General features: G+C 42.5%; 1 protein-coding gene across 1 annotated transcript in view; it reads right to left on the bottom strand.

Annotated features, from left to right (window-relative positions):
* Positions 1 to 9189: 9189 nt before the first annotated feature.
* The window catches only part of LOC306877664 (uncharacterized protein), a gene marked incomplete at both ends in the record, with an annotated part of 53211 nt that continues 49844 nt past the window's right edge, over positions 9190 to 12556 (bottom strand). The window contains one exon of the mRNA XM_079429561.1: positions 9190 to 12381. Coding sequence (XP_079285687.1) covers positions 9190 to 12381 — 3192 coding nt within the window. The remainder of the gene's footprint in view (positions 12382 to 12556) is intronic.

Below are 12556 nucleotides of genomic sequence, written 5' to 3'. Positions count from 1 at the left end.
TCTTTCCCCTGTTCTTGTTATTTTTTTTTTTTATTGAGAGATCAAGTCGATGCGCTGGTGCACCCTGCGGCACGCTGGGCTAATGATGAAAGAGAGAACATTGCTGCTTCTATCATGTGCAGTACGTTATGTGTGCAAACGTGAATGTATGAGCGTGTGTGCGTCAGCTTCAAATCCAGCTACTAACGCTTTAGTGGCTCGCGCGCACGTGCGGTGTTAATCTGAGCATTGATGCTATAGTGAGAGGATAAGTGAGGACTCGGATTCTGCTGTGCCATGGCAGAACTCTTCATACCCACGCGGCTTTTGAGTGACATAAACACGGCTCAGTGTTGATCGATGCGCAGACATCAGCACACCCCAGAGATGGATCATCTACAGCCGCTGAAAACACCCCCAAGACGAGGCTGAAAGCTCTCCGCCATATACCGATAACACTAGATATAGTGCACTCCAGCTATCTCGCTCACACAGCATATGCATAAAACACAAGATATCCGGCAATCTCTTTCTTGCTCCAGCGGGTACACATACACACGCGGCTCTAGGGTAAGCGAGGACGAGGAGAATAAGGGTTGAATTCCAACATCAAAGGTTATTTTTTGGTTACTGTATACTTGTGTTTCAACAATGTTTTTTAAAAGGGATAGTTCACCCAAAAATGAAAATTATGTCATTATTCACGCACTGTCATGCTGTTCCAAACCCTGTATGAGTTTCTTGCTTTTCAAAAACACAAAAGAAGATATTTTTCAAGAATGTTTGTAACCCTACAGTTTTGACCACTACTGACGTCCATTGCTCTGGAGAAAACTTTATTTTATTTATTTATTTTTTCTAAATATATCTTCATTTATGTTCCTCCACAGAGGAACATTAATTATTTATATTTTTTTGGGGGGTGGGGGTTAATTTGAGCCTGGTTAGGATGACACTATAGGTCCCGATATAGGCTACTTCAAACCAAGTTCGTTTTCGTTCTTCGTTTGGGGGCAAAAAGAAGTTTGGAAAAGACTGAGCGACAGTATACTGTTTTTGAACATTCCAACACCCCCGCGCTGCTGGATGCGGGGTGTAGATTAATGTAAACATGTGTCACGATGCTCGCGCACAACAACGATTGTGCATCTAGGTCTTTTACTAAACTGGATAAACTATTACACGTTTTTACATTTTATGTGGTGTCATGATTTGATAAAAACAAAGGTTTGTTGTTGTATGTTCTTTTTGCATTTCATTTATTGTATACCTTTTAAATTCGCTTGAAAGAACAAAAACAGCAGCGGCAGTATGGTGTAACATCTATTTGAATCAATTAGAAGAGAACAACTGCACACTCACTTATGCATATTTATTAACCAATGTTTCGGCTAGTAGCCTTTACAAGCCGAAACGTTGGTTAATAAGTATGCTTAAGTGAGTGTGCAGTTATTCTCCTCTAATTGATACATATTTTTTCCTTCAACTTGCACCTCATAAGGTGTGCGTTTGCCTTTCCTCACTTGCTCTATTAAGGTAACATATATTTGAAACACACGTATTTGGTACATGCTACCTTATCTCTTTACTCTTTCCTTTCTTTTCATGGCTTTGAAAAGAAGCCATGAAGCCCCCCCCCCACCCCCACAAACATCAGATGCAAGTTTTGTCAATTTCAAGGTCGTCCATACCAAGCTTCGTCAGCTATTCGACACAGTGTAATTATGTTGCTAGTGACTTGGAGATGTTGGTTCTCCTGTCTGACCTCCGTGGAATTACAAATGAACCGAAAAAAATAAATAAAATAAAATCGCACGTCAAAGAAGGTGGAGTTCCAGAACACACCCACCGATTGCGTAATCACCATGGACCAATGGTAGCTCAAAGGTGTTTAGGAGCCAAAACAAACTCCCCCAGAAAGTTCACTTTGGTGAGCTGTTTCGAACTGCTGAAACGAACTCAAAACGAACTTCGTTTCGGCCTGATTTTGTTCGAAATGACGTCATATAAGTTCGTTCTTCGATTTCATTTGAAGTATATCGGGCCCTTAAAGGTGCAATCACATTCACTGTTGTTTGGCAAAATTTTCGCAGAAGAAATCCAGTCATTGCAATAGAAATCCAAGCAATGTAGAATATCGCGAAAGATTTCCACATGCAGATTTTACAACAGGTTCATTGGTTAATGAATTTTGGAGCATTTACCAACAAAAAGCTGCTTGGTAACATTTAAGTGAGCTATGCTTCATGCATCAAAAACTGAGCTTTTTTTCTTCAATATTTCAACAAAACTTCATTAAATGTGACTTTAATGTAATTTCCTAAATAAGAATTGTTAAGTTTTTATGATTTTTAGACTTTAAGCAACAGAAGTGTCGTAAAAATGTCAAAAAAAATTCTGAAAAGAAACAAAAACATCAGTAGGCAATAAGCTTTTATTCAAGTAAGTTTTATCGTGAATTTTGGAATATTGCATTAAAAAATGCAGGATGGAAACACCAAGATGCAAATCAAATTTCCAAATCAAATATTTTCAAAAATATTTATACGCTTGCCTAAGGTAAATAAATTCCTGAATAAATGCATATAAATTCTGAATAAATTCCTAGATGCAGAAAAATAAGTCATGTGATGTTACCTCAAGAAGTCGTGTTATTGAATAAATTGCTTCTAAAATAGCCCAGTGGCTAACTTCCATTTCCTTTATTCTATGCCAATTCCTCTGGAAGTTGATGGTTTTGTTTTTCCAACTTTACTCGATTGTTTTTGCAATATTTATTTATTTATTTTCACATAAATTTGCAGCTTGCATTGGAACGGAGCTAATAATAATGACAAAGATAGTAAGATTTTATATTATACAGTATTGATAATCTATCTACCCATCTATCTATCTAGGCTAAATTCAGTTTTAGAAAAGAGAAATTGTTCTAAGACAATTAGAAGCATGTAGGCTTGCACATATAACTCAATATCTTTTGTATCATAAAAGAGGATTTTATTAATATTGTGCATGACTGTGTGCAGTTTGTATTTGTCATGTTAACTGACAAGGGGAGGAAGATCACAGCTCATCATGGCTCTGCGTACAGAGATGGTGGCTTATATAAGGTCAGGTCTGGTCTTCAAAGATCAAAGCTCAGATCACATCGCTCAAAGGAATAGAGAGAGAGAGGGGGGGGGGGTTCAGAGAGACGCATACCAAGAAAGTGAAGAAAGTTCTTACCGAGATACAAGAGAATTTACTTTAACCCAAACCCCACAGGCATGTGTGGAAGGCAAGACACTCATTCTCATCTGCACAGACACACACGTAAACAAACCTTCCCATATTCACACGCAAATACAGTTACAAGATAAATAAGAAAAGGCAATGAGTATTTTAAAGAGAGTATTCTTTATGAAGCAATTCTTAGCACTGACCCCTTCAAACCCCTTCCCAGGACATGATGTCATAACCAAACAAAATCTGATTGGTGGAGGAATTCTGTCTGGACTGTACAGTACAAAGGCAATAAACATCCTCAACTGATGCCCGTCACACACATACACACTCGCATTGCCTTTAGTTACAGTGCAGTTTACACAATGCCATATCAATCCATTTAAAAAATAGTGAGAAAGCTAAAAGCATTTCGAAAATATGTCTTAAATAATATTAATAATAATAATAAAATGCTCAAACAAAATAAATTTTAGCTGTTAAGACAAAGTGAAGCGGTAATTATTTCATTCTTTTCCTTCTGCATTTTGAATGGGAGATGGGATTACATGATTATGAATGTGATGTGACATGGAAGACCCTGTTCAAAAATGGGTTTCACAACATGTAAGATGTAAAAGCACTTTCATTGCATGAGAAAGCAACACTAGAGTGAGTTTCCAGCCTTGAGTCTTAGACGTTATTGTTGGTGTACAGTTGCAGCTTGTGGAATAAGGGTAGGCTAAGTAAAGCATGTAGTGGTCTATCACAGGGGCTGACCTGCTTTCACACAAACACACATGTGCACACACACACACACACACAGATCTCTGCTCAGCTGTGATCAAGAGGGAAGAGCTGCACTTTTATCCGTCGAGCTGCCTGTCAAGTAATGCCTCATATCATGGTGCCAACAGCTACCTGGAGCTACTCTGAGCCTCAAGCTCCTGAGGGGGAGAGAGAGCAGGAAAAAGTTCTAGAACACCTGCAGGATTCGGTATCCATGAAGCTGCAGTGAGTGTGTGTCTGTCCTGAGTGAGTCAATTATGCATTATAGCAGCCTAATGAGTGAGAGAATAGTGAGGAAACGGCTGAATAATCTGATAGAGAGGTACGGAGGAAAAAGAGAGACAGATAGTTTGTATTGATGTGAATATATAATGAATGTGCACCACACTCTCTCTCTAACATGCACAATCACCACTTAAATAATGAAGAAGCTTACAAAACTCTATGTGCAGTACAAACCTGCATATAATCTGTTTCACTCGTTCACTCACTGCGTACAGAGCATTAAATTCATTACGTCACTCATTGGCAAGCACAAATGGAATATGAGGACTACGTTTTTGGACTGAATTTAAAGGTGAAATTAAAAGTTCTAAGTACCTATTGGTAGCTAAAAGCTTATCATTTAATACACTACCGTTCAAACGTCTGAGGTCAGTAAATAATGTAATGGTTTAATGTTTTTTAATGCTTTTTTCCTTCATGCTCAACCAAGGCTGCATTCATCAGATCAAAAATACAGTAAAAAGGGGCCAAGCACAACAGAGGTAAAATGAGTTGAAATGGTTCTCAAACCCTGCTCCTGAAAAGCTACCTTCCAGCGGACTTAAGTTCCAACCCTGCTTCAACCCGTGTCTGTCATTTTTAGTAGTCGTGAACACCTTGATTAGCTGGTTCAGGTGTGTTTGATTAGAGTTGAAGCTGAACTCTTCAGTTATAAACAGAAATGTCAATTTGTAAAATATTTTTTGACCAGTAGGAGATGCTGAAACTACTCATGTGCCCGCAAGTCATGCTTGTAATAACGCATACCGTTTGGTCAGAATTCGTGTTGTTAAGATATAGCCTCAAGTACATGTTTGCACAAACTTCGTCAAATTTGTTAACGTGCTTTACAGAAATGGTTTGGTATATCAGAAAGCTTTTGACAACTTTTTGCCAGAACACTCTGAAGATGAACCAGCCAATTCTGGTGAAAATTTGACAAACCATTGCGAAAAATCTTGACCCATAGAAATTAAAATTTTGCAGTGCATTCGACTCGGCATGAGCCATGGAATCAGATGGAATCATGGAATTTTTTTTGCTTTTAGACTCACTGCTCAAAAGTTATTAGCAGAAACATGAGTGCAATTTGGCCTGTTGGTGGTGCTAGAGATAGACATTCCAAATTTGCTATGGTTAATATTGAGACTGTCCTCTGTGTGCCAAATTTCATAACTTTCCCGCAAGCGGTTCTATAGGCTGCCATAGACTTTCTTAACGGAAGAGGAAGAAGAAAATTAACAGATACAACAGGTGCTTGGCCCCTAATAACAGTTTTCTATCCTAAAATATTATTTATTACTGCGATTGCAAAGCTGAATTTTCAGCAGTCATTACTCCAGTCTTCAGTGACATCAAAGAAGTGAAGCACACACATAATGCATCAGTGTGGTTGCAGCAGTGTAGAAAAGAAAACTAGGGTTTCTCTCATGTACTGACACTCAAACATGCAAACAAACAGTCACACTGACTCTAAAATAGCAGCTGGCCAGCCCTTAACACAATATGTGACTTTAATTTCCCCCCAGATATTGACCACCACTGACAATTCTAGCAACAATATCCAACCCTGTACTTTGTCTATTTCACAATCAGTTCACCAGTCTAAACAGACAAGGGAAGGGGATGAAGCCTTTGGTGAGTGTTTGTTTGGCGATGGGATGACTTATCTATTGCCTACTATGATATGTACCTCCTAACCAACATGAGTCAGTACGCCAACATTATTTTACAGTTAGTTTACACACATTACCCCATCTAGTCAGCACAGTAACAGTGAGTTGTGTAGAGTACAGCCCAGACTCTCACTACAGTGTCATGGTCATCAGGTACAACTCTTCAGTCACATTTTAAGTCGTTTATCAATTATATCATAACTTTAATTGATCATTATCTTCAATAATCAATTGATAGGAGCAGGAACACAGTAGCTACTGGTCTCTGTTTTTTTTTCTGGTTTTGTTTTTTGCTAACTGAGAGAACATACAGAGGGATAAACAGAGAGATTAAAAAATATCTAAAAAAGCAAAATGCCAGAGGTACATTGTTTAAGTTGCCTAATCAATGGTTCTGTGGAAAAAAGATCAGGAGAAAACTACAGAATAAGAAGAAATCAGCAGTTAGACTGATAGGTGATTGAATGGATGGATGGTCGGACGGATGGATGGAATACTAACTGGCTAGATGGAAAGCTGGAATGGCAGAATGTCAAAAGAACAGACCAGCGAGGACGGAACACAAGGACGGAACACAACATGAGCAAAGGGCATAAAACACAAATGATCTGAAAGCTATTTAGGTAGTATCAGAGTAATTGTGAAGATTTGCTATAAATAATGAAAAGATAGACAGAAGGATGGATGGATGAATGAAAGGATATTAGACTTGTTTCTTGTTTTTTCTTCACAGGCACTAATGTTTTCACAGTCATATAGGAGGAATCAAAATTCAAAAATGTCTCCAGAGTCTAGAATTGCTACAAAGCTAAAACATTTAAACTATATCTACCACTTCCTCCAAGTATATCAAACTTAACTCATTATATATACCTGTCTGTATATATATATATATATGTATATATTTATTTGTACATATATATTTTGTATAGATAAATGATATGATGGCAATGAAAACTGAATACAATGGGCAATAAAATATCTAAGTCAATTCACAGTATAACATGATACATTCTCAAAAACATAGTATATAGAGATAATATTTCTTTTTGTTCTCAAGAAAAAAGCTACATGAGAAGTCCGTTCTGTACATGCAGTCACAGAATACTGTGTTAGCGCCTTCTGACTCAGTAAGGGTCAATGACAGATCAAGTGTACTCATGGCACACTATATTAATTCAATCATTCTACATCCATCTCCCTGCCCCCCGCCACGCTTCCATGCCGGGTGCGGTGGACTTTCCGCTGACGCACCCGTATTCCCGGCATTGGAAGAAACGCTGACCGAGGGGATTAAGCATCTGTGTGTGATTCGGTTTACACAACACGCAATTCAATACCTGAGCTTATTATTTCTTGACTCATGCGATGACACGTGGGTCTTTAAAAAGTGGAAAAGCCCTAATGATGCCCTGATGATGGACCTTCCTCGGGCGGTCTTGTTTAAATGAAGAATATATGAAAGGGAGACAAACATCACTTATTTCCGCGTAAACGGGTGTATCAAATAAAGGGCAATCGAATCTGTTGATCTGTGACGACATGTACAAGCCCTCTATGCCCCCCATAAAAAAAGTGTAATTGTCACTTCTTGTGATGTGTAACTGCATCCAGAATGCTACAAAATCTACCGCATATCTACTTTTTGCTAAATTATTTCAAAGCTACATTCAACTACAACATGGGCAAATAAGCGGTGCCTGACGTCAAATAGGTATTCAGAAACTGAATCTCTGTATGACTGACATCAATTCTTTTGCCAAAATAAATGGTGTAGGATGCTTTTGGCTAAAAATCGATCAGTATTGTGTTTGTCCTTGACTCCTCATTATCATATGTTAATGTTTGCACTGACAAGAGTCAGCAACTTGTGCTTTATTACATGCAACTCTGCACTGGAAGTAGGCTTGACTTGAAAATGCACAATCAGTGACAATGACAGCCTCAGCTCTTCTAAACAATGTAGTTTACCATCCCAGAAACGCTGTAATCTATCTGTACCAGTTCTGACGCGTGGTGATTAAGGAACAAACAACAGGCATGATCCACTCATGGTCCACCATTTGTAATCGTTAACGTACAGTTTTTAATATTATGTAGCCATCTAGTGCCAATCATAAATATTGCAACCCATCATCGTTTGATGAAAGACAAGTATTGCTTGTATGCAAAGAAAGGACCATCGTATTGGGCAGTGCCGTGGATCTAGTTGTGACAATTTGCAAATTCTGCTATCAAAACAAATAAATAACTTGTTCACTAGTAAAAATTTCCCTCGCATATATAATCCCACTATTTAACATCAGACACAGCTGGTTTACCCTTTTGTTAAAATACGACCACAGTGAGAGCAATAAACAGCATTAAAAGAAAAGAAAACCTGAAGGGAAAAAAAAATTATACAGGAAAAATTGCTACATTTTTGTTTGTGTTCTTATTGTTTTTCTTTTGAAGTATGTCTCTTTAGAACATAATGTCATCTCTATTTGATGTCAAAGTGACACCATGGCATTGGAGTTTTGTTAGGACAACCAAAGTTCTGATGAGTGAAATGGCTCCATGTAAGCTCTGATTAGCTTGGAATCAGAAATACAGAAAGAGTGACATAGTTTACTCTTGTTTACTTTGAGGTCAAATTTCAATGAATAATTTCCCAGCATGGCCTTGAAAGAGGAAGCCAAAGGGTGATGGCATAACATCAATGTTGCAAGTGTCAAAAAGGAAAAAAAAAAGGGCATTTCTGTATCTATGTGCATCAGGTTGCCATGGAGACACTTTTTCAGTCAGTGGGTTGATGCTGATCATCTGAGCCTCTCCAAGACTGCATTCAGATTGAATATAGATTAATTCTGAGTCATCTGTAAATAAACTGAATAGTCAGTATGAGCCACAGCAGTATTTGATGTCTGTCGTCACATGTCGTATGTGCACGATGCAAAAATGTCTTTTCCTTGTTTGAGGGAGTGTATATGTGTAAACATGACATCATTACTCACAGAAAAATCCCAGACATTTGCTATCCACTGTTCTCATTGGAGGAGAGGAGCACGGAGGACATCGTAATACTCAGCTCAGACCGAAGATGGAGCACGGCTGGATTATCCATTGTGACCGTGGCGGAATTTGTTGAGCCATTCCCTGCTTTGACTGTTGTTTCTTTGCTGCTCTGGTCACTGTCATGGACGTTTTCCTCGTCTTGGTGTGGCACATGTATGTGCATCACACTCCAGCTGCGCTTCACAGTAGAGCTCACACACACGCGCAGCAGCGAAGCCCCGTGTCATACTTCACTTTCTAGGCTGGAGAAATGGGCAGAACCACGACGTGAGCACAAGCTCTTGGCTTTGAGTGGCAGGTGTGGGGAGTAGAATCGCCTTGGCTGGGGCACAGACCGAAGTCTCTGGTACTGAAGCTTAGCGCTGGCGGTGGCTGCCTGGGAGGAGCCGGAAGCACCCCCGGGAGAGAGCACAGGTGGAGGGGACATGGATGCAGAGGATGGAGGTGGAGGGATGGGCATGGGTAGGGAGTTGGGAGCAGATGGTACAGGTAATGAGGGCAGGAGTGGCTGAGGTGGGGAGGGTGATGGCTGGGTTATGTGTTCGGAGAGCTGGGCTTGCTGGGAGCTTAGGTTGGACTGGGTTCCGGATTTGGATGTGTCAGGTTTAGGAGGTGGTTTGGGCCGAGAGCTTCCACTGAAGCTGTGGCAGTGGGGAAGCAGATCCTCCTGGCTGTGAGACTGAGTGCTGCTGTGTTTGTGGTGTATGTGGGGCCTACCGTGCCCATACTGTGAACACGTACATGATGCTGCGTCTTGCATTCTATCCCGAGACCTGTGACCTTTGCTCTTTGACCCACTGCGGCTTCGCTTCTCACCCTTCATCTGTAGTTTGTCGACTGACCAGTAGCGTCGTGGTGGTGGCAGGGAAGTGGGAGGGGGTGGCCACTGTGAACCTAGCCCTCCACTGCCTCCTCCAGATCTCCATCCAATCCCTGGACCCGAACCGCAAAAATCACCCGCCAATCCCCATCCTTCTGCCCGACCCAAAATAGAGTCATCTCTACTGTTAATACTTCCACCTTTCTCTCGAGCAGGGTACGTTCCAAAAAACCAGCCCCCACCCCCAATTCCACTAGCTCCACCTGCTCCAGTTCCTTCCCAGTATCTCTCAAAACGGCCAAACTCTCCTGAGGACCCCTCATCGGAAAAGCTTTCCTCTGCTCTTATTCTATCCCGCTCAGACTCTGACACTGCCCCTCTCCCTGCCCGCCGCACTCTCTCCTCTATTCTCTCTCTTTCTCGTTCTCTCTCTCTCTCCTCTTCTTCCCCTTCTTCCTCCTCATCCTCAGAGTCCCACTCATGGAAGGACAAGCCTTCTCTGGTGTTAACTCGCCCCCTTTCATAGTGAAGAAGCAGTGGCCTGCGTTCTCCTACTCTCCCTTCTTCCTCTCTCTCTACCCCACTACTCCTCCGTCTCTTGGACGAGGAGAGGAGTGTATGTAAAGAGGAGGGAGGGGAGGGTCCGGAGGCCTCCGTGCCACCTGCTTCGCCTCCACTGACCCAGAATTTAACTGAAGAGGGGAGTTTATTGAGGTTGGGATAGCGTTTACTGGACGGTCGTTGTCGTGAATGGGAGCTTTTGGGTCTTCTCTCTCTGCCTCTACCTCCCCCACTCTCATCCTCTCGTTCATCCCTGTCGTCCTCACCTCCATCTCTCCTCCCTCTTTCTCTCTCTCCCTCCCAAGCTGAAAGGCTGCCTTTGTCCGCAAATGCACTGCGATATTGAGAAAATGACGAGTACTCTCCCTCTCTATCCCCATCCCCCTCCCCCTCTCCATCTCTCTCTGCCTCAACATCACCCTCCTCTGGCTCTGACCGCTTGCCAGATGACACCTTCTTCTTTTTTGTTTTCATTGCCTTCTTTTTCTTCTTTTTCACCTTGCGACGCTTCCTTTCTCTTTCTCTTTCTCTTTCACGCTCCTCCCTCTTTTTTCGTTTTTTGTTTTTCTTCTTCTTTTTCTTTTTCTCCTTTTCCCTCTCTTTCCTACGTTTCCTCTCTCTTTTTCTTTCTGTATCTCCCTGGGCTCCGCCACTTCTCTCTCTGTCCCTCTCTCTCTCTGCCCATCCTGCCCACCATTCCTGGAGCTGTGCTAGTTGACTGCCACCCCTTTCTCTCTCTCTGTCCTTCTTATGCTCTCTGTCTCCAAAGGTGCCCCATGGTTTGCGTGGGGGTATAGGAGGAGGAAGTCCATGAGTGAGAGATCTAGGGGAAAGTATGGACCGCTCTCTGTCCCTGGTTCTGTTGTGGCCCTGCAGAAGACTAGACTCTTCGGTCAGCTCATCCAAATCCTCCTCATCCTCTTCCTCAGCCTCTCTGTCTCGGGTGCTGCGAGATGAAGCTGTGGAAGTGGATGAAGGAGAGGTGGAGCGTGAGGATGTGGCTGAGGATGTGGTTGAGGAGCTGGTGGTGGATGAGGAGGATGATGTGGAGGTGTAGGGGAGTGAGGGAGAGGGGGATGGAGGAGTGTAGCTTGGGGAAAGCGTGACTGGCACCGGGATGGGGAGAGGAGGAGAGGGTCTCGGTCTTCGACTCGCTTCCCTGCCTCCACCTCTCCGGCCCAGTGGCAGGATGTTCTCGTACAATGGGCCACCAGGTTCTTTGGGCTTTTTTGGTCGCCGTTTCCTCCAGAAGGATGAAGGGAGAGGGGGAGAGGGGTGCTGCAGCGGGGGGTTAGGTGTCAGCGGGGCTGGGGCCTGGATTTTAGGAGGAAGCCTGGGAGTCCCCAGAGATTTAACCCCTCTACCCTGACCCCCTCCACCAGTACCCACTCCCACCTTCTTCCCCATGCCATGGTCCATGCCCTTCTCCTGGTAGAAAGCCACACTAGTTGGTGGGGGTTGTTGGTGGGCTCTGGGGACTGTTTTGGGAGTTTGAGAGCCTGTCTGTTGGTCCACACATGGCCCAAGTCCCTCTGGATCAATAGGTCCATAATAGCGCTTATATCCATCTAGACCACTACCTGCACCTCCACCACCTGCCCAGGTAGGTGCCACCTTTTGAGGCAGGGGTCCTGTTTCTGCTAGAGCTCCTCTCACACCCATGGAGGTTGTGGCACTAGCAGTTTTGGGTAGTCTCCAGCGGTCAACAACCGCCAACCTGCGATCTGGCCGGGGTAAGAAAGTAGTGCATGGTAGAGGAGCTCCTACAAGTTGAGTATTTGTGGGACCCAAGGCTGCTCCAGAATGAACAATTGTGGGAGGGGATCCAGGAAGAGGTGTTTTGTAAGACTGAGGAGGTTGAGGCTGTTGTGGATTCTGCTGCTGCACCATGGCAATGGCTGGAGTGGATACAGCTGAAGTGACCACATGTGAGGAAGAAGCAGGAACTATGGCAGTGTGATGGTGGCCAGGAATTGTGACTTTAACCCCACCATGTGCAGTTTCATCTTCAAAACTGCAGCAGCTATACATTCCCTAAGAGTACAAACAACAAAGATATAATAGTGTAATATAATAGCAAATCAGTGTCAATTACATAAGCATCACTCTCATCTCATCTGTAATACCACAGGCATAGTCTATGTCACAGTCCTTCTCAATTTACCCAAACCAAACAATCCCAAAATAAATTTCTAGTGACTAATAATCA

The sequence above is a fragment of the Barbus barbus genome (assembly GCF_936440315.1).
Source record: "Barbus barbus genome assembly, chromosome: 12".
Lineage (NCBI taxonomy): Eukaryota > Metazoa > Chordata > Actinopteri > Cypriniformes > Cyprinidae > Barbus > Barbus barbus.
Note: the sequence above shows the minus strand (reverse complement) of the source record. Positions and strands in the feature narration are given on the sequence as shown.